The following is a 20,256-nucleotide window of genomic DNA, read 5'->3' as shown; positions in this document are numbered from 1 at the left end:
CTCTTTCAATGTGATGGCAACAATGAATTTGTGTACCTTGAATTGGAGCAGCGAATCAAAATGCAGTGTAAAACTCACAATTTTAACAGCAAATAGTTTAAAAACACGCTGGAACACGCTTTAACGGAGTACTTTATTTGAAAGATCAAAATATCCCTCATTAAAAGATAGAAAACTAACATGCGGAAATGTGCGAAATATAGAAAAAATTAGGTTTTTAAGAGGGCCTAATTTTCATTTCCTTTCGATTTGCGACTTACGAAGAAACTAGAAATACATGTTAATAATACTGAATTCTTTCCTAAACTATTCTAAATCAATTCGAGTATTTCATATAAAATTTTGCGGTGAAATAAAGCTTGTAATTCAACGAAAGGTAAAATGCGTTCTTCGTCTCCGAACTTCGTCTTGCAACTAGAGCGGTGCCGAGCATGACTTCAAAGCGTAATGGAATGCTAGACATCCCAATGGGCCGAATGCATAAACGCTAGCAATTGCTTGTGCTAGCCTTTTACTTGAATCCGTATGCATAAAAACAAGCAGTTGCTTGCGAGCAGAAGCTTTTGCTAGCAAGCACAAGCAATTGCTTGTTGCCTGCAAGCAATTGCTTAGAGACCAAGCATTTGCTTAAAAACGTATGCATAAAAGCATACCTTTTGCTTGTTCTTGCTAGCAATTGCTTACGATTTTCCAAGCTCTGTAAAATGAGCTTCAGCTTTTGCTTAACTGGGACGTTCCCTTTTAAGTATAATTTTTCATATCAAAAAAGAAAGACCACACTTGTGCAGGATTGATATAAATCTAGAAGAAATTACTCCTAAGTAGTGTAAAAAAACTTTTTGTTTCAGCAACGGGAATGTCCAGTGGTTAGCACCGAAAATGTGATGAAAAACAGGTATGTCTGACTTTGGTGGAGAGCAAGGAGACCTCGCTCCACGTGCGATCTGGAACATCCGGGCTATAAGCAGTGATGGGAATCAGCCAGTACGTGTGTGTGTGTATAGATGTGTGTGTGGGTCTGTGGGTGTGCATTTATGAGTGTCATTTCATAGCTCATTTGCTATGTCAGGAAATGTTTCCGTACACACATGCCCTTTCAAATACATGCTATCACACTCGCCTTTGTTCTTGTGTTCGCACAGGCGTGACGTCCTTTTTGTCGAAAACGCAAGCAATTGCTTGTGCGGGACAAGCAAAAGGTATAAGCACAAGCAAAAGTTTATGCATATGGATTTAAGCAAATGCTTGAGCTAGACCTTCTACTAGACGAGCTTGTGCTTTTGCTTGAAGCAATTGCTTACAAGCAATTGCTTGTTTTATGCATTCGGCCCATTGTAACGCCTTGAACCCAAACATGTGTTTGCATGAGTTACGAAGAGTTGCCACTCCATCTCTGTAACACCTCCCTGATTTATGGCAGTCTCACAGACATGTAAGGCACACACACACGCACGCAGAGAAATGTTTGGATTTTTGGAATATAAGTTGCACATAACACATTGCACAGCCAGATGTACTGGGTACACGATTTGTATAACAATAGAAACAATATATTTGAATCACTCTATAATTCCATTAAAGTTCGATTCCAGTTTATTGCAACTCCCAGTTTCTGGCCTCGTCTGCATGCGCATAATATGCCGAACCAAGCACCTAAGGAAGGGCACGAAAATTCTCGCACGTTTGTCAAAACACGAATGATATCAATCGTTCTTTTGCCCTTCGTCTTTCCTCATCTCCCTTGGGGTTTCTTCTGCATTTTCTTTCTTCCTCCAAATGGTACGTGACTCTTCTATCTCCTTATAGTTTCTGTGTTTCACCTTCTTTGTGAGCTTCCATTCTTCCTGCTCTTCAGCACTGTTACCGCCACCAGTAGGCCTATCCTCTGCTTCCCGGTAAATTTCCGGCATGCTGTCACGGTCTCCTCGACGCCAAATCCTCTGCTCCACTCTCTCCGTCCACTTTCTATCTCAGGAACGGCCAAGGGTGACACTCCATCATTCAGCTTGTCTCGACAGATTTTCGGCAGGTCACCCATCGTTCCTCCTGTACATTGCAAGGAGATTAAACGAAGATTTCAGCCACAACGCTTGTCTATATAAAGGAGTGTGTTCAAAGACGTGATTTGCTTTATTCAAATAAGAATGTCTTGTGCAATGTTGTTTTTAAACCTTCTTGTATTCCTGAGTCTGGCTGGCTCTGGCTCCTAGTCAGGGCTTTGGCAACTCTGTCGGGCAGAATAGAAGGCTAGAGTGTTCACAGGTGGACCTACATCATCACAGGGTTGACGACAGTACCCGGAATGTCTGAGATGATCGGGTTGGCTTGATGAAATCAATGTGGTGATACCGGGTCCCGAATAGTTTAATGCCGATAGCACTGCTCCACTAAAATATACAAATAAAATACCAAAGTGGAGTTTGTTTGTTTTTTAAGTAAACATCGCAGATAATCTCTGTCTTATTTTCAAGTTTGAAAAGAACATCAGGTACTTCAAATAGCATCTTTTTCTTAATCTAGACCTGCACGTCAATGCAATTCATTGTATTCAACTGAGAGAAAATACTGAATTCTTTGAAGTTTAAACATTTACCTGTTGCAAAGTGGTTTCATTAGCTCAATGGCATCATTTGCATTTCTCTGTGAGTAGAACCTATACTTCTCCCCAACGATACGTCACTTCCGGTAAGGCCAACGGAAGGAATCCTCTGACCTTCAAGGACTCCTTCAACCAATGTGTATATCCCACAGAACTCTTATCCACACGTTTAGCCCACTCGCTGACACGCGCAGCAGACTTTGCGGAGCTGGCCAAGAGGGCGGAGATCAAGGAAGGGTGCTGGTATCCTCAAGGGAGATGCGCGTAATTCGGAGACAGGTGACAGTGACCTTCCAGTGGATTCATGTTCATCTTGGAAAATTCTACAAAATATCATTTCATATGAAAAATACACATTCCCTGGAATTATTACTGACATAATGTCAAGAGTAATAACATTCAGCTTGCCTTATGAAAGAGATAATTCCATTATTCTTTCATTATGCTAGTGCACAGTGACGTGCATGATCTCTAGTAGTCTTCTGATCCAGCCGTCTTGTCACCAAGATTAAAAAAAAAGAATCTTTAAACTTTTAAAGTGACTGTCCGATTTTCCTCAAGCTTTCACTGATGTTTTCTATTAATGTTGCAGCATGCACTCAATCAACATGCATTCTTGGGTTTAATTTTCTTTTAATGTTTCATTCTAAGCTATACTATAACATAATTATATAGAGAAAGCGACTAATACTTCAAGGATTATGTCAAAATAAACTCTTTCCTGAAATTTAGTTTCGCAATTTGTGAATGAAAAAAGCATCATATTCCTTTTTATAGAATGTTATACATTTTTTTTTTGTTAATAGGAATGTATGTGAAATACATTTATCGTACCATGTGCGGTTGACGATGAAAAGAATTAGGAAAGAGAATATCCACCGCCGACTAGAATGACACCTTAAAGGAGACCTCCGGATGATTTTCAGATGTTTACATTTGGACAACTATGAGTTAGTTATACCGAGAACAGAGTTTCAGAATTTGTGATAATTGGGATGAAGAATAAGAATATTTTCAAAATTTAGAACAAATTGCAATGAACAAGGATGATGACATGGCAGAGTCACCATAAGAATGCATGAGTCGGGGCTCAAGGAAGCAGAACAAGAGAAGAAGGAATGCATAGATTATACACAGGTGAACTCGCGAGCAAGCGGTATTGTTAATGGAATTACACTGCTACATTTCTAAATTATGTGAACCTCCTATGTCATCATCCTTGTTCAGTGTAATTTGTTTAAGGTTTTTCAAAGTATTGTTTCTCTGCTCAAGAACTACAATAAATTCCACAAATCTATACACGGAGTTGTCGATTTATATGATGTGAAATTATGAAAATCGTCTGGAATGTCCCTTTAAACTTTGACTGGACAGAGAGAGAGAGAGATGGTGGGGGAGAAGATAGAAACTAGCAACAGACCTTCTCCACTAAGCAATCATTTTGTATAGGTTTTGCCATGTTATCTTTCTCGTTCTCAAAGTTCGTGAAATCAACTTCAGTGAACTTTCCGTGACTCTTCCCGCAACGCCTTTCTCTCGTCAATGCATATTCATAAGCATACAAATACTTTGTGAATACCTATACCCCCAGGAGGGCCAGCATGGGTGTGAGAGCCGGATGGAGAAGGAATAAATTTCCCATGAAATTTGCATACTGCGCTCATGACTCATCAACCCTCTGTCTCCGAGATGTGGCAGTTCGTAAAGGAACTATACTAGTACAATACAACATGCCAAGTAACTGTGTATGCAATGACGTATTTCGGTCATAACACACACACACACACACACACACACACACACACACACACACACACACACACACACACACACACACAAATTAACATATAAGTGTGTTCACATCTTTTTTTTTTAGATAAAGAAATAAAGAAATTAAATCGCATTCGAGTTAAGCTATACTTTCTATGAAGATGTTTTACCCAGTGAAGGATCTTTTTTTTAAGGCAGCCCGAATCGTTTTCGAATGTCTTATCTAACTCCACGTGTTGTCCGCAAGACACATCACTCGTACGTTTCGCGGTTGGCAATCTCGTAGATCACACAGGTGAACAAACGAGAAGCCACTTGTAAAGCAAATGGTATACTATTTCCGATCAATCGTGGAAGACAACAGATCGACAAAAAAACAAAAACAAACATCCGAACGGCGTTTCTTGTAGTTTCCTGCAAGACAGTGTCAATGCGACTGACTTGTAGGGCAGCATTTAGGAAACAAAAAGTTAGAAATTATGATTTTTGTTCTTCTGATCTATATTTAGTTTTTTTCTGTGTGATAAGCAGCAAAATGTTAAAGAGCACTGGAAACGTCATACTTCAAATCTTCCTCCAAAATAGTGAAAGTCCTCGAAGCGCCCATCTGTGTCATCTTGAGGTGCCTACGGCCGAGTGCTGATAAATCATGCTCATTGAAAGCAAATCAACGACATCAAGTTTTAATGTTCTGTCAAAAGCTCCCATAAAAGAGAAAATGAAGTACTGACGGTATATCATTGGAATGGCATGTTTCTTATTTATGATGGAGCGTCCTCGAGGCTAGGTACCAGAGCCAGTCTCTGCGTTTCTGAACATTTTCTGTGGAATGAGTCGGAGTCATTCTAGTCAATAACATCCCCACCCACCCACCCACACACACACACACACACACACACAAACACACACAAACACCACGCAAGAAAACGCAAAAAGCTACGAAGACTTCCTTGAAACTTGCGAAGAAAAAATTTAGATAGGAGCCATTTGATTGCATTTACACTAATGACACGTAAAAGAAACTATTTTTTAAAAACATAATTGACTGCTTCCTCTCAGCACGTTGTTAACATGCCCCCAAGTTATCATAACATATAGCAGTTATCATGACAATGTCTCCAATGCTCAAATCTAGTTGGTTGACACTGCGATTACTGCAATATATACTTGCTGTTCACACGCCCTTATATACGAAACTGATAATCCCGCAGTAGATGGAAAAAAAATGATGATAACGCGAGATCCTGTAACGAAGTACGTGTACTACTGGTAACTTGGTGTGCTGCCACCACTCGGTTGGCTATTGCCAGCCGGATGCGGTATTTTATTCACCGCTCGCTCGAGTTATCGCGTTATCTGCAATACAATTCAGTATTACATACTTTACAACACAAACCAAGTACTGTTAAAGTGGAAATTTTCACGTGAGTAATTTTTCACGCCTAAATAGGTAAATTGAATCTTGCATGTGTTAGTTCAGGTGAATTGAAGATTTAAAATATTACAAATCATCCACAAAAATACATATATTATATGCTGTGCGAAATATGCGAAAATTTCCACTTTTACAATAAAGGTGAAACATGGAAACATAATCTCTCTCTCTCTTTATATATACATGTGTGTGTGTGTGTGTTTGTGTGTGTGTGTGTGTGTGTGTATGTGTGTGTGTGTGTATGTGTGTGTGTGTGAGTGTGTGTATGTGTGTGTGTCTGCGTGTGATGTGTCTGTGTGTGAATATTCATTCATGCCTTAAACTACCAGTACCACTATCAGTAAAAATATATTCCTATTGATCTTTCTTTTTTAAAGTTCCATCATTTATTCAAGCATAATGGATGTTCAGTACTTATAATACATGTACACTACATCTCTTACATTTGTATGGCCTGGAGGACAGAGAACTGTACATACAATATATTTTCTCTTTCAGTTGAAGCAAACAGGATAGCGCTAAGTCATACAATTCCATCAAAAGAAAAATCTACTTGTTTTGAAATGACGAAAACATAATGGCCACTTTTTTTAACATTCACTTTGCAAATGAAATCGAGTCAGCCTATCTAGACAGTATACAGCATAAACTGGCTTCTACAGTTGTACTGATACATTGGGATGTACAAAGATCATCCCACAAACACACTTCATGGCAACTGTTATTTACTTTGCCATCATCAGAAAGTCCATCAGCATGTTACACAAGAAGAAATATTGTCTATTTACTTTAGTAAATATAGAAATCTTTGGATAAGGATTGTCCTATACATTGTATTCAGAAAAGAATATTTAGTTCCATTTTATATATGATGACAAACATCAAAGAATTGTATTGCAACAGATTGAAAAATTGCTCTACATCAATGTAAACAAGCACTGAATTAATCACTGTTTAGCAGGAGCCAAGATAAAAAATCATGGACATACATACTCGGGCAGGATATGAACCTACGACCTACTGATCACCGGACATGCGTCTTGTCCACTAGATCACCGAGCTTCCAACCGACAGCCAGTGCTGGCTCTAATCCCTACAGCATGCAGTCGGTACTGTGTATTCATTACTTGTACAAATGTATATCCTTAATTCTTAAAAGCAATTGTAATTTTATCTTGTACAGAACTGAAGCATATCCATTATGTGCATTATGCAGGAATCCTGGTTGTTAACCCGTTGAGGACGAGTCTCGAGTATACTCGGGCAGGTGTCTATGGGAAATGCATGTTCTAGCAAAATCAAACCGTCCTCAACGGGTTAACATGTCACAAACTGGCATATACAATCACATTTCCACAATATCACACAAAAGAAGCCTTCCAAGAGTGATAAAAGTATATGATCGAGTATGTGTTTCACAAGAAATTGAAACTAAATATATCTGTCTACACTAGAAATACTTTGGAATTGACAAAGAAAGCATTGAAGGTATGTACATTAACCCGTTGAACACAAGTCCCTAGAATACTCGAGCAGGTGTCTATGGGAAATGTGTTATAACAAAACCAGTCTGTCCTCAATGAGTTAATAGTTTGTACTTTCTTTCTTTGATAAACTCCAATACAGCTCTGTAAGAAAGTACAGAAATGCAAACAAGATATAATTTCAGAAACATCCCAAGACATCTTCTATGTTGAATCCTCAGATTACATCATAACCTGACACGATTCCACAATCCAAAATGTAAGTGTTTGCCCTTATTAGTATCATCTGGAAGTCCTCAGTTGGAAATAGGCACGATAACCGTGATTGCTGTGATTTCATTCTCTGATACGGTCATTAATATGAGCATATTCACTATATCTTAAAAATCAGTAATCATATGCAAGCAAATTATTTCTTTTGGTGTCATTGTTGTTGTTGCTGTTGCTGCAATGGAAATTAACCAGTGAGTTTCTTAGCATTTGTTTGCTGGTATGAACACTAGTCATATTATTTGGGTAAGCATGGGTTAACAAAGTATCATCTGGACCTGTTTGTACAAATCTGGAAATTGTATGGCAGCTAAATCTGTAACAACCTGCACACACAACTCCATTACCAACTTAGTGGAGAAAAAAAAATAGAGATAAAAAGGCTTGGCAGGGTTTGCATAAGGTTCCTCATTTTGCCAAGAATCAGTAAGCCAGAGTTAATCCATGCGGATTGAATACAGAGCACATGTACGTACATTAAAATGTAAATTCTGAAACTGACAAAATTTCCCGCACTACAGTTCCTGACAAAGTCAGTTGAAATCAGCTTAGCTTTCAGAAATAACTACACATGCACAAACAAAGAGTTCCTAATGTGGGGTCATATGTGACAGTTTTGATGAGTTGGTCTAGTAAAATTGTTAAGCATTTTTTTCTTCCTTTAGAAGGTGCCAAGACTACAAGAAACTATCAAGGAGCACAAGATTTTCATCTCAATCTCTCTTTCTGTCTCCTAACATACTCAGATGTTATGTACAGCCATGGTCATCATCCATATCAATTTTTTATTAGATCCCAGCCCTGCAATTGTTCAGATAATCTCCTAATTCTTTCACTTAAAATATGACTTACAAATGAGTCCTCTATTGTGGAAGTTTAACCTACTCCTGCAGTACCACTGTACAATCAACCTCACCTAAGTCAATCTCGCACAAGTCAAAAAAATTGGCTAAGTTAAAGAAAAATTCTAGCTGGATGGATAGAAATGCATTAATTCTATCATGTAAGCTGAATTTCATGTAAGTCAAAGGATTTTCTCTGGTCCAATTGGATTTGACTTTGGCAAGGGTGACTGTATAAGACTTGCACAGGGCTCACTGTAGTCTTTATGTACCTGGTTATTCAAAATATCAACCTGCGAGGATCAAACTTCTGAATCCATTTGCTTGACTTCAATTTTCAATGACTTCTAACGTGCTGTAATACTGGTTCCAACCACTCTTCACGCCTACATGCATTCCTCATTCCTAAATCCAGTGGGTTAATTACATTTAGATAATAATGTGATGTCAGTCCTCGTGTTAATGTTATTTGGTCACTATTCCTTCTTCAGTATCAATTGTTAGTCACGTCCTCGCACTTCTTTTCATTTCTGATTCTTCGTCAGAGCATCCACTGCAGACAAGATATACATGTACCGTTATACTGCACACGTGGTGTAGCTCACAGTGTTTTTTTTACTTACTGCAAATTTTGCGAGTCTACCGATACTGTAGTCACAAAATTTACAACTCACGGAAACATTGTCTCCCGTTGTCACGTACGTGTTGTATATTTGTCTCCGCAGTGGGCAAATGCCTAGCATTTCATCTGACAAACAATAATGCTTCTTTCTTGGTCTGTCAGTGTGGTGCTTGGTCGCGAATTCAACCACTCTCACAGGTCCTGATTCATGAAGTACTGTATATGCCGAAAATTTCGCGAGGTTTTTATTTTCGCAAATTTCGCGAGTCAGGTGCTATTCACGAAATCAAAGACACATGAAAATGTTGGCTCTGATCAAGCTGTGAATGTGACGTACGCGTATACATTTCTCCATTCAGGACAGGACTCCACGATCGCGAATTTAACCACTCACGAAATTGTCGGGAATTTCCAATTCGAGAAAATTTAGACTCGCTAAATAAATGGCGTATACAGTATATCACATACGGAGTGACAAGAATCCCATCATGCAGTGCTGAAGGTGAGATGGATGCCTAGAAGACGGAGAGGAGGGCGAAGACGCCATAGAGGAGAGCACAGGGGTAGGCCACCAGGAGCTGCTGGGAGTCCATGGCTAATGCCGTCACAAAGAGGTTCGATGCCGAGAAACTACACCAGCCTATGGCCAGGAGCGATGCTATCGTACCAAATATACCCCTGTGTAGAGAAGAGAGGTAATGGGTGATGAATAGCATTTGGTGCATATTCCAAAATCTGAACATTTTGTCGTGTGCCCAAGAGAAGGACACAAATGCTCATGAATCACGGAAGGTGTGGCTGGGAGAACGACGAGAAGGCACGTGTTTTACTTATTGGCCTCGCCATCACTTGCATCTTCCCGGGCACATCTTCCTTAATCGCATGCATTTGTGTCGTTCTGCCAGGCACACAACGATTTCCATTCTTAAAATAAAGTCAAGGAGGATAATCTGGTATCCTTTGTACCAATGCATTACAGTGCCACACACAATGATGACTTGTAAGGGTGCAAAGGTTGCTGTTGTTAGATCACTACCTGAAAGCACAATTTTCATGATGATTTTGCATAGCATAAGACACCAATTGGGTCTCCCACTCACCTGAGTATCTCAAGTTACCTTCCATGCATTCTTGCAGACACTTACCAAAGAAGAACGTATCAAACTTAGAGGGCTTTGTGGGACCTCCAGGGGGCATAGTGTTCATTTGTATATTCTATTGAAATGTAAACATGGCCCGTAATTTGGTCCAAGCCTCAAAGGGGCCATCCCTACGTCTGCCTTAAAACGAACTTAAAAGTACACTCACCGATGTTTTTACTCGTGAGCATTTCTGGTTTTGTAGAAGACTTTTCAGGGAGTTTCTAATTTGGGGGTGCCCCTTTGTACAAATATTTATTCTATCACCCTGGCAATAACACCTGCCAAGTTTGGTGACAATTTTAACCATATATTTTCACAAAGAAGATGAAAATGTGAAAATGTGCATCCACTTTGGTCCCTCCCAGAAAAAACAAAACAAAACAATGGCCCCACTGGAGGCACCCCTAGATCTGACATGAACAAGCTTAAAACTGTTATCACAAACATACTTAAACTTTAGGTCAATCTTTTCTGGCTTTATAGAAGAAGATTCTTTCTTGAAAGAAAGGTATTATTCAGAGGGGTGAAAGTTCAGGTGTGAGTTTCTTCAATTTGTCTCCCTCTACATATTGAATTTGTTAAGATTGCAACTGCTGATCTGTATATTAAGAAACATGTTGGAAAAATAGAACCAGTGGGACTCCAACCTGTCATCTACTGCTTTCCAGGCAGCGACACTACCACCAGGCTGTCCCTGGTTGCCGGCAGTGACACGATGAACATGGAACAAATACCCAAGCTCCGAAATTCTGACACTGTTTTGTTAAGTAGTCCAAGGCGGACAAGGCATATCAAATGAAAGAAAGATATTATTCAGAGGGGTGAAAGTTCAGGTGTGAGTTTCTTCAATTTGTCTCCTTCTACAAATTAAGAATATCTTTCTTTCATTTAATTTTGGAATGCAAAAGTTGATGCTTATTGAAGTTTTACAGGAACAAGTATCTGGTGGAACACATTGCTCCTTTCATTAATAATTACATGCAACGTCCCCTTCTGTAGAGAAGGCAAGCATCCCCTACTAACAGCACCCAGCAAAGAGTGTGAAGAGGAGAGTGATGATGAGACTACTCACTGTAGGTTGATGACGATGGCAAGGAAGTTGAGACAAACCATGGGCAAGAGACAGTAGCCCAGGACGCTGATGATGCAGCTAACACTGACTCCTGTCAGACTCATCAGGTTGAGTAACATCCATATTCCCAGGCAGCCGATCCCTCCGATGCCATAGATGTAGCCAAACTGGACTTTTCCTGCCTGGTGAGGTGTAAAAAAATAGAATTCAGACAAACAACAACAACAAGAAAAAGATTAACAACAGCAGCAAACTACATCTACATCAACATGCATCACAGAAAGAGGTGCAGTTAAACTGGACATGTCTATCTAGTGAGGCAAATCAAATACAGAGAAGACAAATAAAATGCACACACACACAAACACATACACACACACAACTATGCCTATATCAACATTGCTAACAGAAGGAAAACTTTTTTTTTTTATTGTGTTTGACTTCCACATTGCTGACCTATGCAAAGTTTACTGCAATTAATAAATTTTCTGAATATAGAGATTTATCAATTACTTAATATAAATTGTCAAAAAAACTTTGAATTTCTTCATTAGTTCAGAGAATTACGAATATGTACCCACAGAATGGTGGGGTCCATAAATTTAGTGTAATTGCTACAATTAAAAACAAAATATCTAGATAATATCTGATATCAACAAGATTGCAGGTGCATTCATATATTCTGTTAAACATTAGAGCATGAATTTACTTCAAATCATTTTGAAAAAAATAACGTAGATACATCATACCAGTAGCAATGTCCCTCCAAAGCCTAGTGCAAAGACTAGCGGCCCTGCCAGATCACAATCATTGATTGCTGCAGGGTCTGTCGCCCTCATGGGGTTGAGAACAGACAGTGTCTGCGGATACAAAATCATGACGATGATGATGACATTTAATAATAATAATGATAGCTATAATACATACAGTAGAAGTGGTAATACTACTTATATTTAATATTCATGAGAAGGAGAGGGAGAAGATGAACAGAAGAAGGAGGAGGAGGAGGATGAGGAGAACAGGGAGACAAAGAAGAAGAAAAAAAAGAAGAAGAAGATGAGTCCTAGGTCACTCTACTACATCAAGGTGATTTGGAGTGTATTGCACATGCCCTGACTTTCAACAGACGAGCCATCATAAATTTGACTGAAACATACTACAAGCAATAACTTTGGTGACACTAAATCAGATTCAGATTTCTGAAGTTCATTACATGAATGGTGAAGTTTCAGAACAGGATCAAAAGCATTGGCTTCCTAACTTCAATCAGATGCTGCCTTCGATAACAGCACTTGAACTTCTATGAAACACTGTGTTAAATGTTACAATGCTGATGACTGTCAAATACAAAGGTTACTTTGTAGAGGGTGAAATTTTAAAACTTTGACTCAACTTAAGAGTCTACAATTTATATCTAGTAAAAGATTTAAGTCAATAATTGCCCTTCAATTCCATCTCAGTGCAAAAAAACAAATGAATAAATGTAGACACAGATCACATACACACAACTCAGCAATTATTTAACACAATCATGACAACTTCCTTGTAATTACCAGGGTAAGTTCATAAATTTTATTCGAATATCAAGAGACACTAAGATTAAAGCAAGCAAGATATTGTCTTTTCTCTAGCTAATGTTCTTATTCAAACAATACAATGCAGATTCCTTTAGATTCCAATGACTTTCACTACGGTGCCATGAGATAATCATGCTGCACTGTGACACATAAAAACCATTTGTTACCAGAATGATGGTTGAATAATTCACTGCATGGTTACTGCATACTCTCCAAAACAAGAAAAATCACATAAAAATGATGCAAAGCAAGTGAGTTATTGCTGTACACTCACCTTCTGATAGATGTGTTCAAAATTGATGCCGAGTTCTGTTTGTGAAAGAAAATGTAGAAAAAAAAAATAAATTATCCACGGCATTTTAAAACCCATGCCATTGCATGCAAAATATTACAAGGTGTGCACATGTGCACACAAATGGTTACCAAATTCCAGTGAAGCAGGTTGGCAAAGATAGATTCACCAATAAATGCACTGTCTGTATCAACATCTGACACTAAATATGAAACATCATCACACTGTGGGCAAGTAACAGTGATAAAATCCTGTTTTGTCAAATGTCAAATGTGAGGTACAGTACATGTGTGTTTTCCATACTTTCTTTCAACATTATGACCCTGGGCTGCATTAGAGCAAATTAGGAATTCAAAATTAAATCCAAGTTTCCTTTGTACCTTCAAGAAGGGGAGGTTCATCATCAAAGCTGTCCGAATAGCCACCCGATGGCGGGATGGGTTCAGGGGTCATGATTTGACCTGTGTAGGGCACTTGAGGTGACATCATCGGTGGCTGGCCCCCATAACCCTGCTGGGAGTAGTCATATCCACCACCATACGCACTGCATGGAAAACAGAAATATACAACTTCTACCTGACTGGACATCACTAAATCATTCAAAACAAAGACACATGTGAGCACTGTGAGGAGGGAACACTCACCTTGCAGTTTGTATGACAATTTTAATATGTTATTCCCTTTATAGTATTTAATACCGCAAACACATTTGAGAGAAGTTGGAAGTAAATCATGATTCCTGTGATGTGAGCCTAAATGTGGTATCTCTTGCAGTATACTGTTTCACAACAATAACTTCCTTACCGGTATGTAATCTTTGCAGAATTGTAGCTTTTGAAGACACAACTATACAACTCTCCATATATTTGCAACCATTGCACTATCTTAAAAGGCATGTACACATTCATGTTCACTATCTGTGAATGATGCTTATTAAAGGGATAGTACAGTATTGGTGGAGATGAGAATTGGGCTTTTAACTTTTTGCAAGCTACCAAGAAAACACTTATGAAATAGTACAGAGCATACCCTTTTAAGAGGATTTCAAACTTCATTTGATGAAAATTGGGTTTTGAATGACTGAAACATCCAACAACAAAGTAAAACAAAGTGATCGTAATAAAATGTGGGTCCCACACTTTATTAGAATCGCTCTGTTTTGGATATCTCAGCCATTTCAAAACCAATTTTCATCAAATAAACGATGAATTCCTCATGAAATTACATGCTCTTTCTTATTTCGTAAGAGGTTTCTCATTATCTCACCAAAAAATGTTAGAAACCTGAAATTAGGTCTCAACCAAAACTATACGATCCCTTTAAGGGCCCCTTCACTTTTGTGGCTAAAAGAATTACACGAGATTCACTGTATCTCTAGCATGTATGACAATCTCATGGGAAACACTTTCAAAGGCATCTGCATAATGCTTATTGTACCATGGTTGAAAATGTACACTGTATGTTACTTAGATAGAATGCATAGTGCCAAGTAAGGTCCTCAAGTAGTAAAGCAAGCCGCCCATAATTCGACAATAACGCCATCCGAAATTCAACCCTCTACTACATGTAAAATCTATGCTTTTGCAAGTGGTCGAATTTTGGCATGGGAGGTCGAACCTTGGACAATTTGCTTTAGTGCTACAAAGACTTACCTCTGTCCGTATGGCTGCGACTGACCACCACCCATATCATAGCCTTGCTGTTGATCATAGTCTGTCTGGAAGAAACCCTGTTGGTCCATCGTTGGATTAAAACTCTGGTCACCGTATCCAGCCATACGCTGCAAAAGGCTTCACTTCATTCACTGACCTTTTGAAAAGACGTCACAAATTTCAGTGTGTTAGAGTTTGTGTAAACTGCACTGGGGTTACGATGGTACCTTGGGGTACAGAGTTATAGCCCCATCACATGTCCATGATCATACAGCTATGCAATGTTGTCATGGTGACTATTTTCTCATCATCAGCACGCGGTGATGACGATCGGATCCCAATACTGATATTCCTTCCATGTCAGCTTGTGAAAGAAACTGACACTGTCTTGGATAATAAACAAAATTTAAATTCTAACCTCATTCAAAGTCAATATAATAATATCAGTACTTACAATAACATGCACAATGATATTAAACAGTGGAGATTACAACAGAACATGTAAATGAGATAAAAAGTTATTTATTTGCATGCATTAACTATTGCATTTACGGTACTACAATCACAAACAAGAAAACATTTTTTGTGCATAATATATGTACTAAAAAAAAAGTACACATTTCTTGTTAACCCAGAGTACAGCGCTGAAAAAAATGGCGAATTTTCATTTGGTACGTGTACGCAAGGGTACCACACATCACTCGTGGAGTTTATGAAAATGGCCAAGCAATTGAACTCAACTTTTACTTGATCTTGTCTTCTCGGTCTATCACACGATTCACAGTCAATAGTCTAGCTCAGTCAATAGTAAAGTATAAAAATTTGTAAACTTCTTAGTTTATGTCAATCTTAAAATCCAAAATAAGTGACCGTCTAGAGACATCTGGGTTGCACACTACATTGATTAGAGATCGAGATCTAAATTATCTCCTGCACCTGTCAACATTCAGTTTCACAAACGTGCATTAGAACGTATGGGACTAACAGTTACAAACTGTATAAATTACTAGCCATCATCACAGACGTGACAGATAATCATGAAGGGCAATGAGATATTTCAGAGGAATATATTTCATCAGTTTTGTTTCTAAGTCACACACTTCTAAAAGTAACTCACCAAATTCAGTAGCAGCTGAATCGTATCGGCATTGGTTCCTCTTCATCCATCAACACCATCGATGAACAACCTCAATGCCTACGTGTCGAATACGCGTACGTAATGCATGCGCATTTACATCACCACAGGGAGGTACGAGGTGTGGGAGCCAAAGAGCTTGTTTCGGTGGGAGCCCATAACCTCCCTGGTGGTATCACCATGCAGGTAAGATTCAGTTGGAAAGTAGACAATAATCAGTTTAGTGTATATACGCCTGTTGCCAATCTTAGAAGGCCAAAAGTACTTTTTTTTTTCTTTCAAGGAGTAAAGTGTAAGGTAACTTCCAACTTTCGTCTTTGGAGAAGATACTTACTTTACTCCAAAAACGGGCAGTGAGAATTATTTCTGGTGCAACATCACGTTCTCACACTAATGAACTCTTCTATGAAAATAAATTTCTAAAAGTACAGGATATTTATCTTATGAATCTAGGATCCATTATGTACAGCTCGAAGGATTCTGAATTCCCACAGAATATTTCGTCACTTTTTGTTATGAATGAACAAGTGCACAATTACTACACTCGGCAGTCTTCTTCTTACCACCTGCCATCCATTAGAACCAACTTTAAAGACAGTACACTTGCATTCGCTGGACCAAAATATTGGAATTCTTTAGCCTATTCTCTTCAACAAACCATAAGCCTCAAAACATTCAAATACAAATTAAAACTTAGTCTTCTGAGTAAATATGTTACGATGTAACTATAGTTTTTTATAATCCTATACCAGATATCTGGACACTTTTACCCTATTAGGTAATCTTATATAATTTTTACATGGTATATTATTCATGTGGAATTCCTATTCATTTTAATTCCATTGTTTATTTTTCTCTTTCTTTTTTTCTTTTTCTTCTCCCTCTCTCCCCCTTTGGTTCTCACTTTATTTCCTCTATTTCTCTCGTTCTCTCGTTCTCTCCCTCTCTTTCTCATTCATGTTTACTACCTTTAAGATGTAAATATGTATAAGTTATGTAAATATGTTTCAGGAGTCTGTATATATGTTATATTCTCAATTACTCTGTACATAATTATGAATATTACTCGTCATGGTGACCTACAAATTTTACAAGCTACGCTTTTAGTTGGGTCACCCCATTTCCGTTTGTATAAGTTCCTTATAATCTGTTAATTAATGCTGATATATTACTGTAAATATGTGTCAATATGTAAACATCAATGCAATGCAAAGTAAATGGAAATGAAATGAATAAATTCAATTCAATTCAATTCAATTCAATTCAATAAACTTAATGTTTGTAATCATTATCAATATTTAGGGAATTGGGAAGAGCAAGATCACCGGTGGAAAGTAGTTGCTTGGCGGAGGTCTGCGCTCTCAGAGTTCTTTTTAGTTCGATCTATTATCATTTCACTAATCCTTACTAAATCATTCAATATAATTATGTATCAATACTGCATATGGTATAGAACCTATTGTATGTGATATTTTGCATGGTGTTAAGAGATCTCGATCCTATTTACCTGCATGGTAAACTGTGATACTCTGTGGTATGTTAATACACTTCTAAATGAGAGAATAACCACATATGACTTTGGCATTTTTGGGGGGAAATCAAGCTGGCTTCATTATAGACCTACTCAACCATTGATCACAGTTCTCGTTAAAATGATTCTTGATATCTATACAATATTTATGTATCTAAAATATGTTTAAAAAAACACACCTGACCTCTATTGTGCTTCTATCGACTAAGCCTAAAGACTTTCGATTCAATAAGCAGAAACAAAGTGTGGTATCGCAATAGTATTAATGGTATGATTCTTACTATCATTTCTAACATATAGAGGCAAAGTCTTGTGTTAAACATCCAAGCGATTTATTGCAGAAATATTACCTGGGCACAGGTTGGGGTAACACAGGGAGATTGTTACATACCTCTCCTCCTTTTCTCTTTATTTGAATGATCTTGAAACAGAAATTTGTCAATAATACAAAGGATTTCTTTAACCTTTCTGACTTAATACAGAATAAGATAGTTTGATGATGTCGTTGTTTATTTCAAACTTCTTGCAGATAGTGCAGATTAGGCCTATGACACAAAGTGAGGCCGATCTCCAGACTGTTCAAACTGTATATATACATTGTACAGAGTGCATATGGGTTCTCTCCGGGGTTCTCTCAGTCAATATACTAGATACTAAAACTGGCAAAATCATGGTATTTTCAAAAGGCAAAATTAGAAATATCTATGAGTTCACTTCTCTAGATGAGAATACTAAAGTAGTCTTTGAATATAGATACTTATTTGTTGTTGTCTTATAATGAAAATTCAAGCAAGGAAAAAAAAATCGCTTTGATCAAGTGACAAAGGCAATGCTCTTCTCAAGCAAATTCAGGAAATCTGGGCCTATGAAAATAATTCTACTTATTGAAAAGCTTTTCTTGAAATTTTGTCAATCTATCTTATAGGCCCAATTAAATAAACCTCCTTTTGTATGATTATGGTGAGCTTGGAATTAAAGGTACGGTTGCCTATGTTAATAATTGTTCGAGTAGAATTATCAGAAGTGATTTCGATGTAAAATATCAAGTATCTTATGTATGTATATATATATATATATATATATATATATATATATATATATATATATACATAATATGGCATACAAACACACACACAAACATAATATACATATTCATATAAACTTTATATGCATTGTAGGCCTATGTTAATGATGACTTTTCCTCACCTTGACTGAAACATGTACATCCATATCATAGATCACAGTGATAACCTTTCTTTCATTTGGATAAATCAAAATTTAATCTTATTAATCTCAATCTCGGGATTTGAAAATAGAATTCTCCTGAGACTCAAAGATCAATTTCGCAAAAACTATAATCCTCAGATTGGGGTGCCTATCCAAAATTTCAACTCATGCTAGAACTATCGAATCTTTACCTAAATCATCTCATAAATTGGAAAATTGATGCTTGATTAAGCGATGCCCTCTCCACTCTTTATCATTGACTGATATTAAGATTGTTGTACTAATTACAGCTATTTAAAAGGTATCACTCTTATCATTCTGTTTTTATCGTTGTTGATAATGTTGACTATTCTCAATGTATAGGCCTATTATACACGCGTTCACACATGGTGTTAGCATGCTCTGGCTTCTGGATGACTTTTGGGCCCAGCACCTGCTCACCTCACCCCGCTCCTTAGCTAAGTCTGTAGTGGTAGGCCTACATGAAATAATAATAATAATAATAATAATAATAATAATAATAATGATAATAATAATAATAATAATAACAATAATAATAATGATAATAATAATAATAATAATAATAATAATAATAATAATAATAATAATAATAATAATAATAACAATAATAATAATGATAATAATAATAATAATAATAATAATAATAATGAGATAACCGCATGCTAACCAAAATAGGCCTACTATAAATACATTTGATTACTGTATTGGCAAATCAATATCCATGAACAACAGGGATGGTGCTTGGGCTCCTTTTTATCTTTTTGCAGGTAGATAAGTTGTGCTTTTGTTCATCCCTTTGGGGTTTTTTTGAAGGATCGTTAATAAAAATGAAACTGAAGAACTGGGCCCTGTCTTATAAAACTTGTGATAGAAATCAATCAATCACAAATCTCTCGAAAGCTGCAATCAATCACAACTTGTGATTATTGATTGCAGTTCTCCGTCTTAATTTCAATCATAACTTTTTTATAAGATGGATTTGCATTCAATCGTAACGTTGCGATTGATCTGAATCAATCGCATGTCTTTATAAGACGGGGCCCTGTAGTACGTGTGCTCCTTCCAACTGACTCATGTCCTAGCTAGAGGACTAGCTCAGTACAGGGGCGAATCCAGGAATTCCGTAAAGTGGAAGCGCCTTTACAAAAATTAAAGGGGGCGCACGCGTCCCCCCCCCCCCCCATTTTTTTTTATTTCTTTTGTTTTAACAAAAAAAAATAATAATAAAGAGGGGCGCGCGCCGGGTGATGAGCCTTCCTCTGGATCCGCCATAGCGAGCTGGAAGTACATTTTGAATAAAAAGTCAAGGGCCAAGTAGTCAGAGCTGTACCTAGCTGCTGGTCACCTGCGGCTAGTGTACATGTTGCAACTTTCAACCACCTACGTGTTTATTGCCGCTTAATGATCTGGAAAAATACTCACTGCTTCTATAAATGCGCAACAAAATCATATTACATATACACACAAGTTTCCCCCCCCCCCCCAAATTGAGAATAGTATTTGAGTAGCTCAAGTGGCTAAAAAGTGCGTTGACACAACACTGTTAGTATATCCCAGAATGCAACTGTCGAAACACTTCCTCTTT

The 20,256-nt window shown here is 37.6% G+C and overlaps 1 protein-coding gene across 1 annotated transcript; it reads right to left on the bottom strand.

The window, feature by feature from the left end:
• Positions 1 to 8,369: 8,369 nt before the first annotated feature.
• On the bottom strand, positions 8,370 to 15,104 carry LOC139743371 (protein YIPF5-like). Its single transcript, XM_071653854.1, has 6 exons — positions 14,758 to 15,104; positions 13,486 to 13,649; positions 13,088 to 13,122; positions 11,986 to 12,096; positions 11,237 to 11,418; positions 8,370 to 9,700 (listed from the first exon to the last, which is right to left on the bottom strand). The coding sequence occupies exons 1-6, from the start codon at positions 14,880 to 14,882 to the stop codon at positions 9,538 to 9,540; spliced, it is 780 nt and encodes a 259-aa protein (XP_071509955.1). The 5' UTR covers positions 14,883 to 15,104; the 3' UTR covers positions 8,370 to 9,537.
• Between the last annotated feature and the right edge of the window lie 5,152 nt (positions 15,105 to 20,256).

This window comes from Diadema antillarum, unplaced genomic scaffold (assembly GCF_040938485.1).
Source record: "Diadema antillarum isolate AM-2024a unplaced genomic scaffold, OU_Dant_1.0 seq00001076_RagTag, whole genome shotgun sequence".
NCBI lineage: Eukaryota > Metazoa > Echinodermata > Echinoidea > Diadematoida > Diadematidae > Diadema > Diadema antillarum.
The sequence above is the reverse complement of the archived record's forward strand: the minus strand, read 5'-3'. Positions and strand labels throughout refer to the sequence as shown.

What these genes read in the sequence shown, in the direction of transcription:
- LOC139743371 (XM_071653854.1), bottom strand. Translation starts at nt 14,882, where the DNA reads ATGGCTGGATACGGTGACCAGAGTTTTAATCCAACGATGGACCAACAG. An exon ending in TCGCAGCCATACGGACAGAG is followed by an intron (nt 13,650 to 14,757) that starts GTAAGTCTTTGT and finishes TTTTCCATGCAG; the next exon opens with TGCGTATGGTGGTGGATATG. An exon ending in TGAACCTCCCCTTCTTGAAG is followed by an intron (nt 13,123 to 13,485) that starts GTACAAAGGAAA and finishes TTTCACAAACAG; the next exon opens with AACTCGGCATCAATTTTGAA.